This window comes from Monodon monoceros, unplaced genomic scaffold (assembly GCF_005190385.1).
Source record: "Monodon monoceros isolate NGI ecotype Baffin Bay Population unplaced genomic scaffold, NGI_Narwhal_1 Super_Scaffold_1, whole genome shotgun sequence".
NCBI classification, from domain to species: Eukaryota; Metazoa; Chordata; class Mammalia; order Artiodactyla; family Monodontidae; genus Monodon; species Monodon monoceros.
The window spans coordinates 76071194-76097870 of NW_021703765.1; the positions used below are offsets into that span (position 1 = coordinate 76071194).

General features: G+C 45.1%; 2 protein-coding genes and 2 pseudogenes across 3 annotated transcripts in view; 1 reads left to right on the plus strand and 3 right to left on the minus strand.

The window, feature by feature from the left end:
• VSIG10 (V-set and immunoglobulin domain containing 10) overlaps window positions 1–15581 on the minus strand; it is a 35680-nt gene extending 20099 nt beyond the window's left edge. For both annotated transcript variants that reach the window (XM_029230660.1, XM_029230654.1), the window contains exons 1-2: window positions 15312–15581; window positions 7960–8241 (exon numbers count right to left, since the gene is read on the minus strand). In XM_029230660.1, the coding sequence (XP_029086493.1) occupies window positions 7960–8241; window positions 15312–15390 (361 nt within the window). In that variant the 5' untranslated portion in view covers window positions 15391–15581. The remainder of the gene's footprint in view (window positions 1–7959; window positions 8242–15311) is intronic.
• LOC114899689 (serum basic protease inhibitor-like) lies at window positions 4541–5350 on the minus strand. The gene has a single exon (XM_029230670.1). The coding sequence runs from the start codon at window positions 5348–5350 to the stop codon at window positions 5039–5041; it is 312 nt and encodes a 103-aa protein (XP_029086503.1). The 3' UTR covers window positions 4541–5038.
• Window positions 10673–10935, plus strand: LOC114899697 (annotated as a pseudogene).
• Window positions 15582–25719: 10138 nt separating the features above from the next.
• LOC114891851 lies at window positions 25720–25932 on the minus strand (annotated as a pseudogene).
• Between the last annotated feature and the right edge of the window lie 745 nt (window positions 25933–26677).

Sequence of the window (26677 nt, forward strand, 5' to 3'; positions counted from 1 at the left end):
CATTTATTCTTCACACCAGCATTTTTATTTGAAAATGACCTAAGAATGTACTGACTAGCCTCTGCTAACCAGTGGGTGTACCTGTTGTTCCACAGTGGGACAAGATCCTTGGGGAAACTTACAGAGTGTTTTGATATCACTTAGAGATGGAACATAAGGAATTCCCTAGTGGTCCAGTGGTTAGGACTCTGCGCTTTCACTGCCGAGGGTGCAGGTTCAATCCCTGGTCAGGGAACTAAGATCCTCCAAGCCGTGTGGCACAGCCAAATTAAAAAAAAAAAAAAAAAAAGGAGATGGAACATAGAGGTGAATATAACAACCCCATTGCCTCCCCACCTCCCTAGTGACCGCTGATTCTGTCCAGAAGACCAAAACCCAGAGGTCCTCAGCCTCTTACAAGCATACATCTCTGCTTCAGATGAGCTTGGCAAGACTCAGGTTAATCAATCTTTGGGCAAAGTTCATCCCGTCTTCTGACGGGGCCAGCAATCTTTCTTCAGTATGCCCAACATCTCCTTTCCCTAGGACCTTATGTTGTGATAGGGCACAGTGACACCATCAGCATCACAGAACGAGTACAAATCAGATGGGCCCAGTTAGTCGGGGAACATGGGGCTTTCCTGAGACTCCCTTTCCTGGAAGTTGGGAGTGGCAGCCACATCACTAGCTAAACAGGAGCACTCCCATCCTCCAAACCCCAAATCCAAAGGGGCTCTTGGAGGTTGATACAAACCAGCTTCCTCATTGCCCATGTGCCAACCAACTCAAATGCTCCCTCAACACTTGCTGGGCCTGAGAAAAATAGACACAGGGAGAGTCTGGCATTGTGTACCACTCAGCTCCCCAGCGGCTAAGGGATCATCTCTTGAAAGAAGCACGAATTCTACTGGAATATGTTAAGGTCTGTGCTACCCACTCCATCCACTCCAGGCTTTCTGCAGGTAAACACACAGTGGTTCTAACCTCGTATCCACCTGACTTGGAGGCAGGAGCGGATGGGTAGGTAAGTCAGTGAAATAAACAGCTGTGGCAATCCTGAACTGCTCTGGACTAAGGGATTTCTGTACCCTCAGGAGCAGCAGTCCCAATCTCAATGGCAAGACTCTTCAACTGCATCATTAACTTAACAAGGAACAGTGCAGAGTTCTTACTCCTGAGATGAATAACAAAGTCACATTGCAGTGCCCATTCCAGACAGGTTGTATCACCCCAGGCCTATAGAAAACCTCACTCCCTAGAAGGCAGAGGCACCAAATGCCCACTGATGGATAAGCAGAGATCCAGGTGGTAAGGAGGGAGAAAGTTCCCGGCCCTCATACAGCCAGCTTCATGTTTCTGCAGCATCTCTGTCCATTCACACATTCAAGGTCACTTACAGTTCTTTGTATATCTTGGATATTAACCCCTTATCAGATATATCATATGCAGCTATCTTCTCCCATTCAGTAATTGGCCTTTTTGTTTTGTTGACAGTTTCTTTCACTGTGCAAAAAGCTTTTTAGTTTGATGTAGTCTCATTTGTTTATTTTTGCTCGTTTCCCTTGCCTAAGAAGACATATCCAAAAAAAAAAAGTACTAAGGCCGATATCAAAGAGCATATTTCCTATGTTTTCTTCTAGAAGTTTTATGGTTCCAGGTCTCACATTTAAGTTTTTAATGCATACACCTCCATATCAAAATAATAAAAAAGATTAAAAAATGGGCAGGGAAACTGAATAGACGTTTTTCCAAAGAAGACATACAGATGGCCAACAGACACATGAAAAGATGTTCACCATCACTGATCATCAGGGAAATGCAAATCAAAACCACAGTGAGATACCACCTCACACCTGTCAGAATGGCTATTACTAAGAAGACAACGAATGACAAGTGTTGGAGAGGGTGTGGAGAAAAGGGAACCCTTGTGCACTGTTGGTGCTGGAATGTAAACTGGTGCAGCCACTATGGAAAACAGTATGGTGATTCCTCAAAAAATTAAAAACAGAACTATCACACAATCCAGCAATTCCACTCCTGGGTATTTATCCAAAGAAAATGAAAACACTAATTAGAAAAGATATGAGACTTCCCTGGTGGTCCAGTGGTTAAGACCCCATGCTTCCACTGCAGAGGTCATGGGTTCCATCCCTGGTCAGGGAACTAAGATCCCACATGCCATGTGGCATGGCCAAAAAAGAAAAAAGAAAAGATATGTGCACCCTTATGCTCACTGCAGCATTATTTACAATAGCCAAGATATGGAAGCAACTTAAGTGTCCATCAACGGATGAATGCATAAAGAAGATGTGGTACATATATACAATGGAATACTATTCAGCCATAAAAAGAATGAAATCTTGCCATTTGTGACAATATGGAGGACCTAGAGGATATTATGCTAAGTGAAATAAGTCAGATGGAGAAAGTCGTAAGTGTATGATTTCACTTATATGTGGGATCTAAAAAATAAAACAAATGAAAAAACATAAAACAGAAACAGAGTCATAGATACAGAGAACAAACAGGTGGTTGCCAGAGGGGAGGAAGGTGAGGGAAATTAAGAGGTACAAACTTTCAGTTACAAAATAAATGAGTCATGGGTATGAAACGTCCAGTGCAGGGAATATACTCAATAATTATGTAATATCTCTGTATGGAGCCAGGTCATAACTAGAGTTATTGTGGTGATCATTTTGAAAAGTATAGAAATATCAAATCACTGTGTTGTGTAACAGGAACTAACAATGCTATAGGTCACTTATACTTCAGAAACAAACAAACAAAAAGACTCAGAAAAAGAGATCCGATTTGTGGTTATCAGAGGTGAAGAGTAGGAGGGGAAATTGTATGAAGGTAGAAACTTCCAGTTATAAGATAAATAAGTACTAGGGATGTAATGTACAACATGATAAATATAATTAACACTGCTGTATGTCATATATAAAAGTTAAGAGAGTAAATCTTAAGAGTTCTCATCACAGGAAATAATTGTTTGCTGTTTAATTTTGTATCTACATGAGGCAATGGATGTTCACTAAACCTATTGCGGTCAACATTTCATGATGTATGTAAGTCAAGTCATTATGCTGGACACCTTAAACTTATACAGTGCTGCATGTCAATCGTACCTCAATAAAGCTGGAAGAAAAAAAAATTTTTTTAACAAAACAAGAAAACAAAGTCACGTACAGATAACAACTTGCCACATCTCAGATTTTTTTCCCCTAGCTTCCAAGGCCATGTTAGAATATTTCCAAACTTTTCTCCTTAAGAGACTAAGTTATCAACCATGTCAGTAGAAAGACGGGAAAAGCAAGAGGCATGAAGGTCTTCTTCGAAAAGCCCAGATGTACTCACGGATGGGAACTTGAGATGCATTTTTCCCACGAGAATCCCGTCACCTCCTTAACCAGCTGATGGAGGTAACATGGACCAAGTACATATACACCATGTGCCCGACTCTGTGCTGAAGTCTGTGCGTGTTTATCTCATGAATGTGTGCAGGGAATCTGTGCCTAGCTCCCACCACTACCCCTGAATTCACAGATGATAAAACTAAGGTTGGAGGAGTTCAAGCGACTTCCCCAAGGTCACAAAGACAACAGCCAGCAGGACCTGCGTTCGAACCCGGGCAGCTGGGCCTCAGAGCGTATGCCCTCAGCCACTCAGCAACATCACCACCCTCCCGGAAGTAGTGGTTGGGTCAAGCCTAATCCATTTTCCTAAATCTTCCATGCAGAAATGAGGGCTGAATTCCAATCTGAGATGCCAAGGCCTCCCCTTCTGCCACTGTCTGAGGAGCAAGAAGGGGCTCCCTGGTGCCCAGAAGGGTCTGGTGTTGGCCCAGGGTCTCTCGTGGAATGGGGACGAGGCCTGACGTTCCAGAGGGCCCTGGTGTCTGTGAAACCGGAGGACACCTGTGCTATGGACTGAACGTTTGTATCCCCCAAAATTCACATGCTGAAGCCTGTCCCCAGTGTGATGGCATCTGGAGGTGGGGCCTTCGGGAGGGGATTAGGTCATGAAAGCAGAGCCCTCATGAATGGGATGAGTGCCCTTATAAGGAGAGACCCCACAGAGCTTGCTTCCTCCCTCTCTGTTCTCCACCAAGGAGAGAAGACACACATCTGCCAACCAGAAAGCAGGCCCTTACCAGACACTGCATCTGCCCGCACCTTGATCTTGGACTTCCCTGCCTCCAGAACTGTGAGGAATAAATGTTTGTTGTTAAACCACCCAGACCATGCTACTTTTGTTATAGCAGCCCAAACTGACTAAGACAGCCTGTGTCCTGTTTTCACGAACAAGCCCTACACCAGTCAGGGACCCCCTATGTTTCCAAATGAAGACGTTTCCTTAACACAAATCATACCACAGTAACTCAGGGAGCTCAAAACACCATTTGAGTTTAGTGATTTTTTTTATGTAAATTCACTTTCATCATAAGAAGACCTTGCATTTATCTCCCTACAGGGCAATAATGAAACGAATCCAACCTCCAATAAACTTAGCCAATGATTAATAAGTCAGTGTCAGATAAAATCCTCATAAACCGCACAGAGTGAAAATAAAAAAAAAAAGCCCCACAAGTTGTAATGCCACCTTACTCCTCTGAGGCCAAAAGCAAAGACACTTATTGACAAGACTGACATGAAGGAATTATTATTATTTTTGGCCGCACCGTGCAGCACGCGGGATCTTAGTTCCCTGACCAAGGATCGAACCCGTGCCCCATGCGTTGGGAGCACAGTCTTAACCACTGGACCTCCAGGGAAGTCCCGAAGGAATTTTTTTTTTTTTTTTGTGGGGAAAGGGGGTTCATTATTGAAAAACACCTCTGCCACCACTGATGCTCAGAACTGGATGCCAGAAATTCCATCGCTGCCCCCTCCAAGGAGTGCAGTAATGGTGAAGAGGGGTATGAAGGTGAGGATGCAGTGAGGAAAGAGGCAGGGTCCTGCTGAGGAAGGTAGGTTTGAGAAGGAAGTAGAGGAGAAGGCTCAAATCTTTCAGAAGCAGCAGCAGCCCAGCCCTGGGGCCTCCTAAGACTGCCATCTCAGGGGAGCACAGTTGCCCGGCTCTCCTGAGCCCTGTTGCAGCCACCACAGGTGCTGATGCAGTCCTCCTTATCCAGGAAGTTGTTCTGCTTCCTTCTGCCCCTGCCGTAAGCAAAGGTCTCGCAGAGCCTGGACTTCGCATTGTAGAAGTACCCGATGAACAGGGCCCTGCAGGGACCCACGTAGGGAGGCTCCAGGCAGAAGGCAGGGTGCAGGGCCTGGGCCTGGTTGCTGTTTTCACCCCCTGGGGTGCTGGCCACCAGGGTGCCCAGGAAGACTAGAAGGGCTGCAGAGGGGCAGAGCTGGCTCATCTTCGTGGCCTTGCAGAAGGGCTTCTCCCGAAAGAATTACTAATTACCGTTTGACAGCTGGAGTGAGGGAGGCCTGTTGGCACCCGCCCATGGGCTCACAGTGAGAACCAATCAGAACTGGGCCAAATTGGGTGACATTTTTTGATACACCCACATTCATTCCTGGCCATTCAGCAATTCATCCATGGCATCTCCAGACCCAAAAACACTGCATTCGCAAATTCCATAAGCCTTAAGAGCTGGTGGAAAACGTACAAACCATCCAAAAATCTAGACGTGTCCTTGAAGCCTCTCTTTCCTTCATCCTCCACTTCTAATCCACCAGCAAATCTTGCAGGTGTACCTCAAAAATATTTTCTGAACCTGTACATTTTCACCAAGGTCAGTGCTGCTACCCTGACTCTGGCCACTAATATCCTACACTGCCGATTGGCTTCCTTGTGTGGTTTTTTGTTTGTTTGTTTTTAGTTTCTTTAAGTTCTTTTAAAATTAATTTTTATTGGAGTATAGTTGTTTTTGGTTTCCTTGTTTCTTATTTTACCAGTCTTTCTTGAGACCGCACACATCCATTCTCCACGTGTAATTCAAATGATACCACATCCCTGCTTGCTTACAGCTCCAGGAGTTCCTCCTGCACCCAGAATAAAATCCCAATTTTTGACCAGGTGTATTAGTGTCCTGGGGCTGCCTTAACAAAGTAAGTCAAACCAGATGGCTTAAAACAACAGAAATTGATTCTACCACTGTTCTGGAGGCCAGAAGTATGAAATCAGGTGCTAGGAGGGCTGTACTCCTCCAAAGGCTCTAGGAGAGAACCCTTCCTTGTCTCTTCCCTGGCTGCTGGTTATGGCCGTCCATCTTTGGCATTCCTTTGCTTGCAGCTAATTACTCCAATCTCTGCTTCTGCCACAGTACGACATTCTCCCTGTGTCTCTGTCTTTGCATGCATTTTCCTCTTCTTATAAGGATACCAGTCAATTTTAATTAGTGCCCACCCTAATGACCTCCTCTTAAGTTGATTATATCTGCAAAGACCCTATTTCCAAATAAGGTTACGTTCACAGGTATCGAGGGTTAGGATTTCAACCTATCTGTCTGGGGGACACAATTCAACCCATAACACCAGTCCTACCCGGCCCCACATGGTCTGGCCCTGCCTTCCATGTCTCACACATCCTGCCCTCTCACACCCAGGGTTCCCACCACACCAGCCTTCTCCTCATCCACACACGCACCATGTTCAACCCATCTTGCACTAGTTCAATTTCTGCCTGGATCCCTCTCTCTTATCTTCATGTGACTGGCTCCTATGTATCATTCAGCTTCAATGTCACTCTTTCCAAAAGCTCCTCTCTGACCCACCAATGTAAAGTGGTTCAGAGGATCTGATCGCATCACCCCATCTCAATTCTCTGCACAGCACCTGTCACTCTGAAACTGCCTGATGCATTTGTTTACCTGCTTATTGTCTGTCTTCTCCTACTAGGATGTCAGCTCCACACGGGTAGAGACCTTCTCTGACCTGTCCATTCTTTGGCCCAGTGCCTAGAATAGTGCCTGGCATTGGGCTCTCAATAAATACATATTGACTAAAGGAATGAGTAAATAATTTATAGATGAGAAAATCAGGGAGCAATAGTGATCACATGGGTATTTCTACTCAATGACACACCCTGGGTATAGAATGTGGATATCCCTCTAAACCAGTGACCAACAAATTTTTCTGTAGGGGCCAGAGAGTAAATATTTTAGGCCCTGCAGGACATACAATCAGTGTCACAGCCACTCAGCTCTGAGGTTGTAGCACTAAAGGCAGTCAGAGATAACATGGGAATGAATGAGTGTTGCTGTGTTCAAATAAGACCTTATTTATGGACACTGAAATGTGAATTTCATATAATTTTCACATGTCACAAATATCATTCTTCTTTTGATTTTTTTCAACCGTTAAAAATGTAAAAAAAAATTTGTCACTTGCAGGCCATACAAAAATAGCAACAGGCTAGAAATGGTCCACAGGTTATGATTTGCCAACCCTTGCTCTAAATTCATGCATATATATTGACAGACATGATAGACTGATTTAGGAAAGACAGTAGTAACAGTAGCTCATACCAAGCCCTGCATTTAGCGCTACAGCATAAGAGCATATACCTGATAAGGTATGCAATGCATTGTCCCCAATTAACAAATAAGAAAAACCAAAGCTACTGAAAAACAGAGTTATTAAGCTACTTACTTACTCAAGGTAACCTAGCCTTAGGATTGGAACTCAGTCAGTCTGACTTGATTATGTTATACTCTGACTTTGTTGTATAATAAAATGAGATTGATAGCGAGGATGATATTAACAAGCTAACTAATATGCCAAGAGCCATTTACAGCACTGTATATAGATAAACTGGGATCTATTCCTCACAGCAATTCTATGAGGCAAGAATCCCTTTTATCTCCACTATACTGATGAGGAAATAACAGGTATGAGAGGTCATTTAGCTTGCAGGTAGCAGAGCCCAGAATGAAACCCAGGCCATTGACTCCAAAGGCCTCCTCGGGTCCCAGGCTCTGAGCGCCACGCCAGCCAGTCTCAGTCCCCACCCACCACTTACTGGCCACCTGCAGCCACACCTGGAACCACCGAGTCTCGTTCAGGACCTCCCAGCAGCTGTAGTTCCCTTCATCCTGCAGGCTCAGCGCCTCCATGTGCAGGGAGCTGGCATTCACCAGAGAGAAGCGTGGTTGGGCTGGCGGGAGGCTGGAATTGGAGGACAGGAGGAAGACAGGCTCCGAGTCATTGCGGTACCAGGTTATGAGGCCCCTCGGTCCCAAGATGTTGCCACAGCGCAGCGTGATATTCTCGTGAACTTCTCCAATGACGACAGCCTCCAGTCCTGAGTGAGGAAAGGTCAGGCTGTTACCACCTTTTTTTTTTTTTGCGGTACGCGGGACTCTCACTGTTGTGGCCTCTCCCGTTGCGGAGCACAGGCTCCGGACACGCAGGCTCAGCGGCCATGGCTCACGGGCCCAGCCGCTCCGCAGCATGTGGGATCTCCCTGGACCGGGGCACGAACCCGTGTCCCCTGCACCGGCAGGCGGACTCTCAACCACTGCACCACCAGGGAAGCCCCACCTTTCTTGATCTCCCTTTTTGCACAGTCCCTCTGCACTAAGATTTTTTAAAAATCAGGCACGTGTTTTTGAGATGCAATAACACACAGAGCCCCACCCTGTCGGGATAATTGGCCAGTACCTGACAGTAATGAACTTGTGGTGAATCACAACTGCAAACAGCCCTAATAACCCCCTCCCCCCACTATCCATGCCCTTCACAATGTCACTCTGTGGCACCCTCCCACTCTGACTCTGGCAGGGCCATGTGACTTGCTCTGGTCAAAGGGGTGTTAGTAAATGCGGTTCAAGCAGAGGCTTAAAAAGCACTGGTGTAATTGGGCTTGCTCACTCTCACCTTCCGCCACCACCCTGAGAAGGACATGCCTAGCTTATGTGCCAGGGGGAGGATGACAACTATATGGTGCAGTCCCCAGTTGTCTCAATCCTCCCAGCTGTGGCCATTCTAGATCAGTCTTCAGCCACTCAGTGGACGCCCAGACATGTGAGTGAGCCCAGGCAAGATCAGCAGAGCCAACTGACTAACCATGCCAGACCCTTGAGCAATAAGCACTTATTGCCATTTTGTCATTGTTTGTTATGCAGCATTGCTGTGGTAATAAATAACTGATACAGGACCCCAGTGGTTTTATTTGCCTAGCAATCCAGAAGAGGGGAAGGAAGAGGGCTTTGGCTTTGTTCCCTCTTTCCTGCTGCTCTCTCTGTCTCTCTCCATCTCGAGTCCAGTGCAAAACCTCTCAGCAGCTCCAGGCAAGAACAAGCTCACGGTGAGGACTTTGGGGCATGCTCTGTGCCAGGCACTGGGGAGCTAATGGTGGGCAAAACAGAGACCACCAGGATCTCACAGTCTAGTGGAGAAAACAGACAATAAATTGGCAATTACAATGCAGTGTGATAAATAACACAACAGTGGCTCAGAGAAGGGGCTCCTAAGTCCAGCTGTGGTTTTTGTCAAGGAAGCTTCCTCCAGGAAGCCATACTGAGATCTGATGGACAGGAAAGAATTAGCAAGGTGAAGGTGAAGCTGGGGTTCCCAGGCAGAAGGAAAAGCCCAGATCAGCAGCAGCACTGTTAGAAATGCAGATTATCAGGTCCCACCCAGAACATCTAAATCAGAAACAAACCAGGAGTGTGGGGCGGAAGGTAGAACTTTGCACTTTAACATGCCCTCCAGGTGATTCTGATGCTCATTCAAGACTGACAAATGCTGGGACTTCCCTGGTGGTCCAGCAGTTAAGACTCCCGCTCCCAGTGCAGGGAGCCTGGGTTTGATCCCTGATCAGGGAACTAGATACTACATTCCACAACTAAAAGATCCCGTGTGCTGCAACTAAGACCTGGCACAGCTGAATAAACGTTTTTTAAAAATTAAAAAAAAAAGACTGACAAATGCTAAGGCAATTGATTTGGCATAAGACTGCCACCAGGTAAACAGAAGCGAATGCAGCCAGTTTTGCTGAGAAGTGTCACAATTTTCCAGCCCCCTCCACAATCAGTGCCCAAATACAAGGTCTCTTACTCATGCTGTCACATTCAATAGATGAGAGAAGTGTGATGCAAAGAAGGGAAGTGGGCTGGCCCAAAGTCCTACAATGAGAAGGGAGCAGCATGCAACTAGAGTCTAGATTTCTCCATTCAGTTCTTTTCCCACCACATCAGAAGTTTTCAAAGTATGTGAATATATTGGGGTTTTGTGAAAGATGATATTTCATTACAAAATAAACTGCCTTCAACAGTGGTATTGGGACAATCAGATTTCCATATGCAAAAGAATGAAGTTGGATCCCTTACCTCACATCATATACAAAAATTAACTCAAAATCAGGAGTCCCCTGGCGGTCCAGTGGTTAGGACTCAGCACTTTCACTGCCATGGCCCAGGTTCAGTCCCTGGTCAGGGAACTAAGATCCTGTAAGCCGAGTGGCAAGGTCAAAAAAAAAAAAAAAAATTAACTCAAAATAGACCATAGATCTATATGTAAGAGCTAAAACTATAAAATTCTTAGAAAAAAAAAACAAAAGAATAAATCTTTGTGATTTTGGGTTAAGCGATGTTTTCTTAGATATGATACCAAAAGTAAAGTGACAAAAGAAAAATAGATCAACTGGACTTCATCAAAATTAAAACTTTTGTGCTGCAAAGGACACCACCAAGAAAGTGAAAAGACCTTTCCAGCGGTGACGATCTACCCATGAAAACATGCTTCTCGCAAAGGATCTCCTTCATCCCTCTCTGGAAGAGGAGAAGAAGAAACACAAGAAGAAGCGCCTGGTGCAGAGCCCCAGTTCCTATTTCATGGACGTGAAATGTCCAGGATGCTATAAAATCACCACCATCTTTAGCCATATGCATAGACAGTAGTTTTGTGTGTTGGCTGCTCCACTGTCCTCTGCCAGCCTACAGGAGGAAAAGCAAGGCTTACAGAAGGATGCTCCTTTAGACGGAAGCAGTATTAAAAGCGCCCTGAGGGAGGAGATATAGGGATATATGTATATGTATAGCTGATTCACTTTGTTATAAAGCAGAAACTAACACACCATTGTAAAGCAATTATACTCCAATAAAGATGTTAAAAATAAATTAATTAATTAAAAAAAAAGAAAAGCACCCTGAATCAAGATGAATGGGAAACCATCCCAATAAACACAGTTTGGATACAAAAAAAAAAAAAGTGAAAAGATAACCCACAGACTGGCAGAAAATATTTGCAAATCACATCTGAGAAGGGATTTGTATCCAGAATATATAAAGAACTCTCACAACTCAACAATAAGAAGACAAATAATACATTTTAAAAATGGGCAAAGGATTTGAATAGACATTTCTCTAAAAGATAGACAAAAGGTCAATACGCACATGAAAAGATGCTCATCATTAGTCACTAGAGAAAGGCAAATCAAAACCACAGTAAAGGGCTTCCCTGGTGGCGCAGTGGTTGAGAGTCCCCCTGCAGATGCAGGGGACACGGGTTCGTATCCCGGTCTGGGAAGATCCCACATGCCGCGGAGCGGCTGGGCCCATGAGCCATGGCCGCTGGGCCTGTGCGTCCAGAGCCTGTGCTCCGCAGCGGGAGAGGCCACGGCGGTGAGGGGCCCACATACGGCAAAAAAAAAAAAAAAAAAAAACCATGGTAAGATACCTAACACTTCACACCCACTAGAATGGCTAAAATCAATGACAATAACAAGTGTTGACAAAGATGTGGAGAAACTGGAACCATTATACATTGTTAATAGGATTTTTAAATGGTGCAGCTACACTGGTAAAGAGTTTGGCATTTCCTCACAAGGTTAAAATTATCATATGACTCAGCAATTCCGCTTCTAGGTGTATATCCAAGAGGAATGAAAACATATCTACACAAAAACTTGTACATGCATGCTCACAGTTACTCATAACAGCCAAAAGGTGGAAACAACCCAAATGCCCATCAACTGATGAATGGATAAATAAAATGTGGTATATCCATACAACGGGAATATTATTAGGCTATAAAAAGGCTGAATACTACAGCATGGATGAATCTTGAAAGCACTATGCTAAGTGAAAGAAGGCAGTCATAAAAGACAACATATTGTGTGATTCCACTTATATGAAATGTCCAAATAGGCAAATCTATGGAGATAGAAAGTAGATTAGCTATTGTCTAGAGCTGGGGAAGTGGCTTGTCTGGGGATGGGGGCGGGTAGTGACGAGTGACTGTTAATACTTAAGTAGTGGGCTTCTCTTTGCAGTGATGAATTAGTGTTCTGGAATTAGTGGTAATGGTTACATAATCTTGTGAATATACTAAACACCACTGAATTGTACAGTTTAAAAGGGTGAAGTGTATGGTATGTAAATTATATCTCAATTAGGTTGTTATAAAAAAATTAACTGCTACCTGCCTTTGGAATACCTTCCCTTTCATAAAAGAAAGAGTAACAGTTATCTGTATTTGGCCTTTTGTCTGGTTAGAAGGGGCTCCCTCTGAAAGATCAGTCAGCCTGGAGCCACAGGACGTTGTGACTTTTTCCCCATTTTGGCCACACCATTCCCCAAAGCCAGGGCAAGATGGAAAAAAAAAAATTCTAAGCCACTTGCTGGAAGGCAGAAAATGTCACCTAATGCTAGAGATTCTGAAACAGCAAGAAACGCTTCTGAACAATCACTTTAAAAAGCAAGTGAGAATTATTTTTAAACAATTAGGCCTGGGGACCCAAGTTCTCAGTGGCAATACCCACTGAGGAGAGAAGTACGGGAGAATTACAGATGCAACGTGTGTTCACGAGATCTGCAGACCTGCCCCTTCCCTGGCTCCTTGGCAAAAGCCCTGGCGAAACTTTAGTCTTGGAACTTGAGCTAACATTGTCTTCTCCTCCAAGGAGTAGAATGACATAACCACAAAATACACCATTTTAAGGCATTTCACTTCTCCTGGCTTTGCTCGCTCCATTCTTTTTAACCACTGAAAGTGACCTTAGAGATCCTTCAGTCCTGAGGGCTGGGTTAAAGGTGAGGGCAGGCCGAGTCAGGGCTCAGTGGAGAAGAATTACAGTCATCAATTAGTGATGTCTGACATGGACAAGGAATGAGCGGTCCCTGAGGGTGCACTAGTTCCATGATTGATCATCCTAAACCCCCTCATTTTACAGTTGAGAAAATTGAGGTTCAGAAAGATTAAGTGATTTACTTAAGGTCCCACACAAGCCATTATGAGAGCTGGGACTGCTATTCAGGTCTTCAATGCTCCAGGTCACAGGAATTTACTCTGGTCTCCCAACCAGAAGGGTGAGACAAAAAGACACAGTAACAGTTTGTGTTACTAGAAGTCGTCCACCAGGTGTCCAGAGGGTCCCCGAAGGTCCCCCAACCTTAAATTCAGAATACGGACCAAAGGAAGGGGCAACAGAAACAACCATTTCCCAGCGCTGCCTTCATATTATCATTTACAGAGTTGACATTGTACCCAAACATTTATTTTTTTTTCCTACCAACCTTTCCCCAGGAATGACCCCAGGTTTACAACCTGAGGTGACAGTGGGAGGCATGAACATTGTCCAGAGTTAAGTGACAGGAGAAAGACAATATTTTCCCCCCAGACAACTTCCGACTTGAAAAACAAAGAAAAAAAATACAAAGGTATAGTACAGGGATCTCTACTCAATGATCTGTGGTGACCTAAATGGGAAGGAAATCTAAAAAAGAGTGGATACATGTATACTTATAGCTGATTCACTTTGCTGTACAGCAGAAACTAACACAACATTGTAAAGCAACTATACTCTAATAAAAATTAATAAAAAATATAAAAGTTAAAAAAATAAAATATAAAATAAAAAACCAAAAATACATCAAGCGAGGCAAGCCTCCTGGCACTGTACACAAAGGTGAACTTGGCCTGGGCATCAAAATAACTGGGCATAGCAGTGGAGGAAGCCTCCCTGTGAGGTGAGCTGCAGCCAGTTCATTCCAGTACAGATTTCAGCTCAGGGTTCTGATGTCCCGAGGCCCTTGATATTCACAGTGCGGTAAACGCTGCACACAGCTGGGGAAAAGGGAATACACAATCACCTTTAACTTTCAGGGTCGGCCAGTTGGAGGCCGTGTGTCCGCTTCTCCTCCTCACAGCACAGTGACCACTAAGTATATGCCTGGAGGGGCCAGCAGGTCATGTCCATGGCTGTAGTGGGCCAGGGGTAAGTACTGCAGCAGGGAGAGGGGGAACCAATTTGCAGTCACCTGCCCTAGATGAAAATGGGTAACCACTGCTCAGTTCCACATGGGAAAGCAGGCCATGTGCTGCCAGATCCTCAGAGTTTTCCATTTAAACGAGAAATCTAGCTCATGAGAAATTTTACTATTTTTAAATAATTGCTAAAAACAAAGCAAAATAAAAACATGGGAGAGCCTCACAATTAGGAAGTTTTGGCACTTGCTGCTAGGAAGCGCGGGGTAGGGCGGGCAACTCCTCTAGGAACCTACAAGAGATCAGCTGGGTGTGCTGGACTGGGTAACCCTGAAAATAGGACTCTGCAAGTATTCTGGGAAACTGCATCTCCTTTCCCTCAACCCGAGTCCTCTCACATGCATTCGCTGGTGAATTAAATTCAAAAGTAATTTTTCAATCTTTTTAAAATTCTATATGTTTTTGTAAGCAACCCTCTATTCCTTATCGTTACAAGGCAGAGCAGAGATGAACCATTTAAGACCTTTCGCCAATCATGTCAAGTGTAAGAGGCGATGTCAAGTGTAGGGGAAGTTTTCTGTAAGTCTGAAATTATTTCAAAGTAAAAGTTTTGTTTTGTTTTGTTATTTAAGTGAAGGAGAAAAGCACAACTTTGCGACAGTCCACACAGGTCGGCTTGCAGGAATGTGTAGGGAAATCCACAGGTTACAGGTGCAAGCTCAACCTTGGGCAGAGGGAGGAGAGGAAAATAAAGGAGCCTCGAGATTGAGAACCATCGCAGCACGTAAAACCAGAACGCGAATTTACATCCGACGCTTAAAAAAAAATAAAAATAAATATTTTATGCTTCTTCAATTTTCCCATCTTCAAAACTCCCATCTTCGATTTCCCCAATTTTCCCATCACCTCTCCGCAGGCCCCTCGAGCCTCGCCGGCTGCCCACTCCAAGGGTGGGGATGTCTCGCCTTCTATCAAGAGTCCAGGAAAATTCCTTCCTGCAAATAGCCAAGCTGCAAGCAGGAAACTCAAGATCCTCCCGGGGCGACTTCGGGGCCGCGGCACAACTGGATCCGGCAGAGTCGTAGGGAACTCGACTCTCCGGCTCTCCCTCCCCACCGTTGACTGGCAAAACTCAACTTTTCCCTCCAGATCGCAGCCCCTTACCTGCGGCGACCCAGCGGGCCAGTAGCGCCCCGAGGCAGACGAGGACCCGGGGCTCGGACGCCCGGACGCCTGCGGCCATCTCGCCCCAGATGCGGGCAGGGGCCCCTCGGGAAACGCAGGCTCCGGCTTGGCTGGGTGTGCGCCCCCAAGGACTCCGGCCCCTGGGGTGGTACTGAGTGCTCCTCCCAGGTCCTCGGAACGACAGAGTAACTCCACTTTCCGCAACCTCCAGGAAGGATGCTTGGGGTGAGCCCGATGTCACAGGCTGGGAGCTGCTCTGGGCTCCGAGAGCGATTCTCTCTCCCGAGCGCCCGGCCCGGGGTGGGAGGGCGCACCCCGCCCCCTGCGCCCGCCACCCACTCCCGCTGGCGGAAAACAACAGGAGCTGGGCTCCCTCCCGCCCATCCAGGCGGGAGCCCAACTTCCTCTACCTTGGCCCGGGAGGAGGGCTTTACGCAAAGGGCGCACGCCGGGGCGCGCCGAGCCGGGTCGGGGCAGGCCTGGGGAGGAGCACAGAAGCTGGTCCCTGCCCGAGCCCACTCAGCCGGGCTAGGCCGGGCAAAGGCCTGCGGCTGTTGCAGGACGGCACCCTCGCCCCGGCCCGCCGGCTGCTACCTCCCGGGCGCTCCGGCTGCGGCACCCGGAGGAGCGTCGCGAGCTGGAGGGGTCGGCTGCCAAGGGGCAGAATTCAGGGTCCCCTCGGCTTAGCTGTTCTAGGGATTCTTAGGTGTTTTCCTGTGCCCCGGGCGGACGCCAGGGCCGCCATCGCTGCCTTTCTCTACCCTTTGCAGAAGGAAGGCAAGTCTAGAGCAGGAGAAAGATGATCCCTTAGACCTTCCAGCCAAGAGCAGCCACGAGACTCTGGTCCTCCGGTTAACTGGCTGAGACCACACAGTAAGAGTCAGGGCAGCGGAACTGGGTTCCGGGAGCTTTTTTGTTTTTCCTTTTTAGTTCCCCCACCCCCATCCAGTCTGGCTCCCAGAGAACTTCATTCCCAGCCTAAAATCCCCCTCTTCCTGCCACACCCCCATCCCAGCCTTCTGTCCTAGGGAAAACACGGTTATGATATACTCAGGAAGAGCTGATCCTTGAAACAGCCCTACCAGAAACTTCCTCTTGAAAAAAACAAAACTGCAACTAATAGAGTGAAATATTAACTGTAGACTCTAGGAAGTGGATATGTGAGTGTTCCCCTTCTTTGGATTTTTCTATGTTTGAACATTTCCCCCTCATCTCATCATAAAATGTTGGGGAAAAAACAAACAATGCTATTAAGAAAATCATTCGATCTGTTGCCCAAAGGCCCCTTACTGAAATACGTTTTCCATGAGGAAATCCTCTTGAAACCACTAAAAGTGTATGTTTCACCCATGAACTGAGCCATGATGCTGCACACTTCCTTTTTTTCCTCTTCTGCTCAATGATTTTACCTCTTCAGCCAGCTCCTCAAAGTTTTCCTCCTTCCTCTCCCCCTTTTGTTTCTGTTTTTCATCTTTTACTTGGCGATGGAAAGTAAAGTATGTCCAGGACGCACTGTCCTGTCTTCCCCATGCCCGGCACCTCGGTTACCACCCAATATATATTTGTTAAATAGATCAGTGAAAGTTGATTGGTTTTGATATTGAAGCTGCTCAAGCTTTCCTGACAAACACCTCACATCCTCACCTGAAGTTAACAAGATATAAGTAAAATTAATAAGTGGCAAGTTTTCAGCTGAGGGTCTGGAATTTTCTGTGACCCTACTGGTGCCTCACAGGGGGACTTGCTCAGAGCACACCCTCCTGGTGTATTTGCTGAACCAAACGGACAGTCTCTTGACCAGTTCTCCACTCCTACAAGGATCAACCTCCCACAAGATATTTTACAACAGTGATTAGAGCACCTCACATTTGCATAGCTGGGGTCTTTTTCTAAAGCAGTTTTAGAAACTTAATCTTACTGGGCCCTCCCTCCAACCCTTGGACCTAAAGAATCATTCAATCCCATTTTACAAGTGAGAAACCCACAGCTAGGAAGTTAAGCTCCAGGTCACAAAGCCGGTTGGTGGTAAAGCCAGGTCTGGAACCCATGTCTGTCTGACTCCAATTCCTGCCAAACCAAGTTCCAATCTTGTCACTTACACAAAGGCTGCCATGGTCTTGTCTACTTGAAAGAAAAATGTGCAAGGTAAAAGTTGTGAGTTAAGTTGTATTTCGAGACCTTACTGAGGACCACAGCCCCAGAGACAGTCTCTCAGGTAGCTCTGAGGAACAACTCGAAGAGGTAAGGTACAATCCAGGATGTATATGATCTTTTTCGCTGGGAAAAACATGTAGTCAAGCATCAAAAGATTACTGATAACAACAAAGAACAGACATCTTAAGTTAATGATTTTAGCATTTTTCTATGTATGGAAAAATGCAAGAATTTGGGGTCATTTGAAATTTTTCCTTAGATATGCATCTTAACCATTTAGGGGCCTGTATATCCAAAGCACAGAATGTTTCTTGTTTTTCTCCATCCTGAATTCCCCGGAGGTTGCACTGTTGTGGGCCACTGCAGTGGCTAGCGGCTTGATCCTTGTAGAACTGGAATGGCAGGCAATATTTTTTTCTTTATAGCCTGGATGTTTTGGATGTCACCAGACCAGCAGACATGGGCATTTCCCTGAGCAGGGCTCAAAGGAAGCCTCCAGACCACTCAGTGTGGGACAGAGCTGGCCCAGGAAGCACCCACTCTCTCTGGTTTGGGGAAGGCTGTTGCTGACTCTGAGACAGGACTTGTTAGGAAGTGCCCTGCCGTAACATCCAGTTGTGTTTCAGGCCACTCTGGACAGTGGAAAATGCCCTACCTAGAACAGTGACATTGGGGGTGAGTTGGGGGTTCACTGTGGGGTCTCTAGCAAGGTAGGGGTCTTTCAAAGCCCTAGTTTCACCTATCTGCACCTTATAGTCAATGTTTACCTCATGGGATGGCCGTGAAGATAAAGTAAGGGACTCAAAGGTCTTTAAAGCATCGCTTCGGGGTCTGTCATTTGAGATGCGCCCCAACAGAACCTGGCAGGACTCCTAAATCCTGCAATCAGATATTAAACATGAGGCTCAAACACCTCTCAGCTCAGGCTGCTACACATGGCTGTTTTTGTTTTGTTTCATTTTCACCTCCCAAGAATTGAAAAAACTTACTCTATTTTAGGTGCTTTGTATCCATTCATTCATTACCCTTCCCAACTGACATATGGCTCAGAGCGGCCAATTTACATCTCAAGTAAATGGGGGAGGCTGGATTTGAACCCAGGTCTGAGGGGGTGTCATCTTTTTTTTTTTCTTTTGGCCATGCCTGTGCAGCATGCAGGACCTTAGTTCCCCGACCAGGGATCGAACCCGTGCTCCCTGCATTGGGAGCACAGAGTCTTAACCACTGGACCGCCAGGGAAGTCCCATGAGGTGGTGTCATCTTGATCAGTCTTGGCGGGAGGAATGGGGTGGGGCTCCTGCCTGACTCCAGAGCCAGCGCTCCTGCAGCCTGGGTCTTTGAAGCCATCCAGCCACCTATTATTTCTGCCCCACTACTCTTCTTGCCAAGTCCCCTCCCTAGAGGTAATGCTGAAAGGTTTCTTAGCAACAACGTGCTTCTCCGTTCAACCTCTCCTGGGGGCCCAGAAAGGGCGGGCCAGTTGGGAACAGCTCAGATAGCAGCCTGGCCCCTCAGGTCCAGCTCTGGACCCCTCACTTCAAGAATTACTGAGAGGTCTGTCTAGTGGGATGCCAACCGTGTGCTATAAAACTATAGAACTAGAACTATGGAGGGGGAATAAAAAGGGAGATTGGGATTGACATATACACACTACTATATATAAAAGATGATGGAAACCTACTGTATAGCACAGAGAACTCTATTCAGTGCTCTGTAATGACCTATATGAGAATGGAGTCTAGAAGAGAGTGGATATATGTATATGTACGTATACCTGATTCACTTTGCTGTACAGGCAGAAACTAACACAACATTGTAAATCAACTATACTCCGATAAAAAATTAATTTTAAAAAAAAGCATTACTAGGAGGTGGATGTCAAAATCCTACTCATGCCTTCTTGGATGGGTCGGGGACCCACAGGCTGGTGCCTCAGAAACCAGGGGCAACAAAATCAACCTGCCTTCTTCTCTGGAGAAGAAAGCCTGCTAACCCTTCCCCAAACACCACCTTCTCTCACCTCTCCTCTGCCTTCTGCCCAGAAGAAAAGAATTGAGGTGCAGGTGCTGTAGCAAGAAAGTTCCAAATCAGGCGAAGTTCCAAAAAGAAGCTGGCTGGGGGACTTCCCTGGTGGCCCAGTGGTTAGGACTCCACACTTTCACTGCTGGGGCCCTGTGTTCCATCCCCCGTCTGGGAACTAAGATCCTGCAAGGTGCGGCCAAAAACAAAGCTGGCAGGATGAGACGGGAAAACGAAAAATACAGAGTTGCGAAATGAATCTATTTTTGACCAAAGCCCAGCGTCTCCTCTCTGGACTCAAGACCAAGAGCTTGAAGTTCAGTGTCTCCAAGTGACAAAGAACCACGGGACTTGGAAGCAGATCCACCCTCAGAAGATAAAATGCTGCTTACTGAGGCATGAGGAAAGTGATCATCCAGTGCCCTGAGAAATGGGCAACCAGCAGCTGAAAAGAGATGCATGGCTCACTCATCCTAAAGGATGAAAGGAGCTCAGCCTGTGCTGGTGAACGTGGAACCACGGACACTCGGCTGGTGGCAGTGAGGGTGATTGTAGTGTCCGCCAATTTCCATGGTGTAAGTATGTCCACGACAACCAATTACAAGTTATCACTGTGAAGTTACTGAACTATAGGCACAGTCAGCTCTCCAGAGCCAGTACCTCTGGAACAGACCACTTTCCCCCCATAAGACGACTCCAAGGTGGGAAACAACAGGATTATCCAGGAGGAGACCTGCTGGGAGCCAGTTGTACCAGATGACTCAGGTGAATACATTCTCCCATCAAACTCCTGTTCTCAGGAATTCCCTGGCAGTCCAGTGGTTAGGACTCTGCGCTCTCACTGCCAGGGGCCCAGGTTCAATCCTTGGTCGGGGGACTAAGATCCTGCAAGCTGCGTGGCCAAAGGAAAAAACAAACAAAACAACTCCTGTTCTCTGCTCTCACCCTCACCTATTGAGTGCATTTGTCGGCCAACATAAATGTTACCTTCCTAACTCCAAATTGGGACATGTGGATTGGCAGTCACAAAGGTATTGAATTCATGGGGACAGAAGAACTTAATAATCTCAGGGTATCCTGAGAAAGCTCGGATGAAGCATTTTCCTGAAGTTGTCTATTTTTTAGATAGCATTTGCTGTGTTCCTGATTATAAACATGAGCATGTTATGCTTAGTCTAGAATAATGAAAAAACAAAGAGAGAAAAGAAAATGTAACCATAAGTCATCTAGAAGTAATCTCTATCATCACCAGGAACTTTTCTGCTGCGTTCCAATGTGTGATTTTCTTTTTTTTTTATGAAGTTGTGATGACATTTTACAGTTTTCATTCCTGCTTTTTTCCCTTAACTTTATATTAAAAATAGACATTGTGTGTTTTTGACAACTAACTAGTTTTTTTAACTGGAAAACTAATAAAATGCTAATGGTTTAAAAAAAAGTCCAGATGAACCTTGCAGACATTGTGCTAAGTGAAATAAAGTAGTCACAAAAGAACAGATACTGTATGACACCACTTGTTTGAGACGTACCTAGTGCAATCAAGTTCCTGGAGACAGAAAGTAGAGGGGGTGAGGAGTGGGTAGAGAAATGGGGAGATGTTTAATTTATCTGTCGTTTCCATTTTGCAAAAGGAAAAGTTCTGGAGATGGACGGTGGTGATGGTGCCACAACAATGTGAATGTGCCTAATGTCACTGAACCATACACTTAAAAAGGTTAAAAAAAAAAAAAGGTTAAGACGGTAAATTTTATTTTATTTTTTTATTTTGGCCACGCCACGCGGCTTGCAGTTCCCCGACCAGGGATTGAACCTGGGCCATGGCAGTGAAAACACGGAATCCTAACCACTAGGCCACCACGGGACTCCCAAGACGTAAATTTTATGTTATGTGTATTTTACCACAAATTTTTTTAAAGTAGAAAAAAATGGGAAAGTGACAAAACAATGAGGGGAAAAATGATATATAGATGGGACAGAGAACATAGATACTTCATTGGTGTTTGTGAATAAAAAGTTAAATCAAACAAACAAAATCCAAGCACTTTTGTAATGCAATTATATCTTGAAAGTGAGCCATCTGTCCACCTCCCCCAGGCCTCAGTCCTCTTCCCCAGGGACAACCAGTCTCACCAACTTCTGGAGACTACAGTCTTTGCTGGTTACCTAATATGCACCCGTTGGAATATTACATACCCGTTAACACTTGTTTTCAAAGTTTATGTAATGATAGAGGATCCATCTATTGTGATTTCCCAGATGTGTGACGTTCAATGAGAGTTTTTTTCAACATCACTGTTGAAGTATGTTTCACATAACACACTTTCATTCTCCCATTTAAAGTCTACAACTCAATGGTGTTTAGTATAGTCACAGGGTTGTCAGCCATCACCACAATCAATTTTAGACTTGTTTTACCCCCAAAAGAAATCCCTTACCCTTTAGCTATTACTCTCAATTCCTTCCACCCGCCACACCCAACCCCTGGCAACCACTCATCTGCTTTCTGTCTCTACGGATTTGCCTCTTCTGGACATTTCATGTAAATGAAACCAAACACTGTGTGCTGTGGCTGGCTGCTTTCACTTAGCATAAAGTTTTCAATTAGCATAATGTGTTCATCCATGTTGTAACAGGTATCAGTATTTCCTTTCTTTTTATGGCGGAATTATATTCCAGTGTATGGAGATAACACATAGTGTTTATCCATTCATCACTTGATGGACATTCAATAGATATTTAAGCCACTAAGGGACTCAGAGAACTTGGGGCACTTCTTTTCTAGTTTCCTCTCTGCCTTAACCATCATTCCACTCACGTCTTCTGGAGAAAAGATTGTTCTTGCTTCCTTTGATGCTCTACTATGAGCAGATGCTGGCATTTTACAAAAGCCTGCCTCTCTTTACTTTGATTGGGCTCTCAGTATGCCAAGGCACTGGCCTGGAACGTGGTCAGGTAGCGTTTTATGCCATTATTTTTTCTTTTTCCAAAGATTTCAGTCAAACTCCTTCGGCTGTGTAGCCAGGAATTCCCAACCTCTTAGGGTCCCAGAATCTGATCTTTGTTCGCTTCAATTCTTTCTCCCACCTTGCAAAAGTTCCATCCCATTTCTCAAAGACAAGTGCATTAAACTTAATTCCACTCTAAGATTTTTTCATTCCCTGTCTAGAATTCCCTGTCTCTGCTAAACTGGCAGAGGCACAGTACCTACTTGCATCCTGGCTTTTCTAGCCAATGGCTGACTTCTTGCAAGATTTTGAGAAAATTTCCTCATAATATATAATAATGCTCTTGCCAGGCACACTTTCTATGGAAGTTCTCCTCCTATTCTTTGAGCAAACTTCAGAAGGAGGTACAAATCTTATCGACATTTTACAAATGAGGAAGCTGAGGTTCAGAGAGGTAAAATAACTTTCCAAACAAAGTCACAGCCTCCAGCCCATGTTTATAGAATGAATCACTTCTGCTCTGGGCCTCACATTTACTGACAGAAGTAAAAACTTGGACTGGGGAAAGGGAGGATCAAGAAACTTGTGATGAAAATCTATGTACCTTCTTCCCAGGATAATGCACATATTCACAACATTTTAAAAGCAATTTCAAGGAGTTAGGGGGAAAAAACCATCCTGCAGGTCTAAACTGGAATTGTCGACTGGGTTGGCTGGGCACAGGAGGAAGTGAAAAATCTCACTTACAAGGTTGAATCACCAGGTGGCGCTCTCAGTCCTGAATGGACCCTGGGTTCCACAGCCAAGGTCTTCCAAGAGATAGGAGTTGGTCCAAGCTGCCTGGAACTCAAAGAATTTCAGAGATTGTTGGTTCAAACAATAACCCTCACCATCAGAGGAGGAAAAGCGGCAGTGTGCTCAAGGTCGCAGCTCATGGACAAAGCCAGAACTCACCCAGTTATCTGATATTTCTGAAATGTAGTACATAGTTCCCTGACTCTGAACAGAGCGCAGTGGACACAATGCAATCTTTTCTCATGACGATTCCAGGAATGACCCTTTGTGTCTGAACATTGCTATCTGTGGGAACCAGAAGGGCTTATCTCACACACAAAATGGCCCCAGACTGCTGTTTCTTTAATTCCTCCTGAGGGTTAGGTACTGAGCACAGGTTTGGTTCCTCCTATCTGCCAGGTTTGCTTACATTTCCATGTGTCCTTAGGTAAGTTATTTACCCCTCTTGGAGCCTCCGTTTCTGGGGGTCATTGAGTGGATTTGATGAGGCATGCGCCAGTAAAGTACCCTGCAGGCAGTAGATGTCCAGCAATCGGTAACTACGAACGTAACTGTGCTTCTTGCTCCTGTCAATTTGCTGCTTTATACATTCTCTACCTTGGAACCCAGATGACTAAACTTATTAGAACTCTGGGTAAAATAAGAATACAGAGACACTAAATGAGAAAATTACCTGCTCCGCTGTGGACTCTATGACCTTTTTTTTGGGGCTTGGCAGCCTTGATTCTCAGCTGGGTTCTGGAGAGGCAGGGGTTCCAGGTGGGCGCCTTCAGAAGATATAGGGTATTTGTGGAAATAGAAAGGAGATGGAAGGTTAGATTCCTGGATAAGTAAGTTACTTTTAGGTTTAACTACCCTAGACCTCCTTTTTCTTCTCAGCATGTATTTCTGACCATTCTGTCGATGGAAATAAGAAAACGCACAACATGAATTGTGTGTTTCAGTTTTATTCAGGGACCTTATTGAGGACAATAGCCTGGGAAAGAGTCTCTAAGTAACTCTGAGGAACTGCTTCAAAGACGTAGAGGGAGAGGCCAGTATACATATGATTCTGGTGAGGGAATACGTGCAGTCAAGCATACATCTCGGTAAACGGTTACTGCTCGTCACAAGTAACAGGTATCTCAGTTCATGATTTTAGTGCTTTACTATGTATGGGAAGATGCAAGAATCTGGGTTCATTAAAATTCCTCCTGGAATATACACCCTAACTATGTAAGGGGCCTGTTTTCTAAAGTACAGAGTGCCCCATCCTGGTTTTCATCCTGAATTCCTGTCAGGGTACACTGTCGGTCAATCACTGCAGTGGCTAATGACTTAATCCTTGTAGAAACGGGTGGTGAGCAACATTCTTTGTTGTACAATTCCAATGTCAAATAGCAATGAATCTGTATTTTTACAAATAGGAAACTCCCAAAAGGCAAAACCCCAAGGAATGTGAAATTTCACTTTTCAGCACATTTGTTCATTGCCAAAGTCCTTTCAGACATATACACCCTTCAGTCACTCACACACTCCAGCCCTGGAGTCCATCTCCTCCCCTCTGTTCCCACACTCCTTACTGGAGTTCTGACCTTTACTGTGTGCCAGGCACCATGCTGGATACTGCAGTAACAATGGGGAACAGAACAAAGAGTGGGCTTTGCCCTCATGGAGCCCACACTCGTCCCTGTAGCTCCAGCAATGTCTGACAATGACTGTTTCAATCAAGCCGTGGTGTTTCTACACCCCCATGTCCCCCACCCATGTTCTTGCTCTTTCCACTACCAGGGATGCCCTTTACTCCCTCCTTCACCTGGCTAATTCCCACAAATTCTTTGGGCTCAAGTGGTCACCTCTTCCAAGAAGTCTTCCTTGGTGTACACAGCAGGGACAGGTACCCTTCTCCTGTATTCCTGTAGCACCCTGTGGAAATTTATATCAGAACCCTTGCCACTCTGAATTGTAAGAATCACTTTACATGTCTGTCTTCCTGCTCCAGCCTGGAATCTCTCTGAAGGTATGGACAATGTTTCATCCAGGTCTCTGTCTTCAGAGTCTAGCACAGGGCTTGGTAGACATTCAGTAAATGATAAGTGAACAAATAGAGTGTTGGCCCCAACAGAAACGAACGGCGACACTGAACGTAGCACTCACGAGAGGATTTATTTTGGCATCTCTTGCTCACAAAACTCTAGAATCTTGAAGATGGTTCTTGTTTGCCCAAAACTATCTTCTTGACAATCAGTTCAGTTTCTCCCCTTCCAAGGGAGATCTGGCCTCCCCAGGAGTTGTTTATCTTCCCTGCTTCAGGGTACAGCCTGTCTTTTGGGGACCATCTTTAAATGGGCATCTTCATCTAAGTTTATATAAAGTCACAGGTAAGTTTCACTGCTCTTGTCCTCAATATTTATCTCCTTAGTGACTTTTTCACTTTCTTTCTTCTCTTTTTTAATTTTTAAAATTTCAGTACAGTTCAAATCAGCATGCGTGGTTCATTTCAGCTTCTTCACTGCCAAAGCTGGGGGCAGGAACTGCTTCAGCTTCTCTGCCTTCTCTTTGTCTGTGATGACCAAGGTGTAAAGGTATCTGCTGCATCAAACTTTAAACTTCACATTATCCTTATTTTTCTTGATCTTGACAGACTTGGCATCCTTTCACCTGGCTGTAAGCAGAAAGTCCTTGATTTCCTCAATTTTGTGAGCCATGGCGATGAGACATGGAGAGCCTGGCTGGCACCTTCCATCCAGGCCCGGGGTCCCCAGATGTCACCCAGCCTGGATTACCACGGATTACCCCCCATTCCCCACATACAGCCTGAGAGACACTCACTGCCCCTTCTTCACTTTCTTATGCTCTCTGTTTCCCAGCCTGCATTCCAATCTTTTCTAACCAGCTGCAGGATAAGACCTTGGGTTCTGGTATCAAACAAACTCAGATTTATATCTCAGGAATTCCCTGGTGGTCCAGTGGTTAAGACTCCGTGCTTTCACTGCCAAGGGCACGGGTTCAATCCCTGGTCAGGGTACTAAGATCCCACAAGCCGTGCAGCCAAAAAAAAAAAAAAAAATTATATCTATAGCCCACTGCTACTAAGCTTCCCTATGAGATCTCTCTGAGCCTATTTCCTCTGTTGTAAATGGCAATGATGGGAATGATAACTATAGCCCTTACCTTAGGATATGCTGAGAAGATTATATGAGAGAAAGCCATTATGAGAGGCTTAGCGTGGAACCTGACAAAGAAGAAAGCTGAATAAATATCATTATGTCATTTGGGACATGCAGAATATGTATATTATTATTTTATAATTTATTATAATATTATAATTATATAAAAGATAATATCAATAAAATAGAATTATAAAATATAACATTATAATTATTGGATTGGCCAAAAAGTTCGTTCGGGTTCTTCCATAACATCTTACCAAAAACCCGAATGAACTTTTTG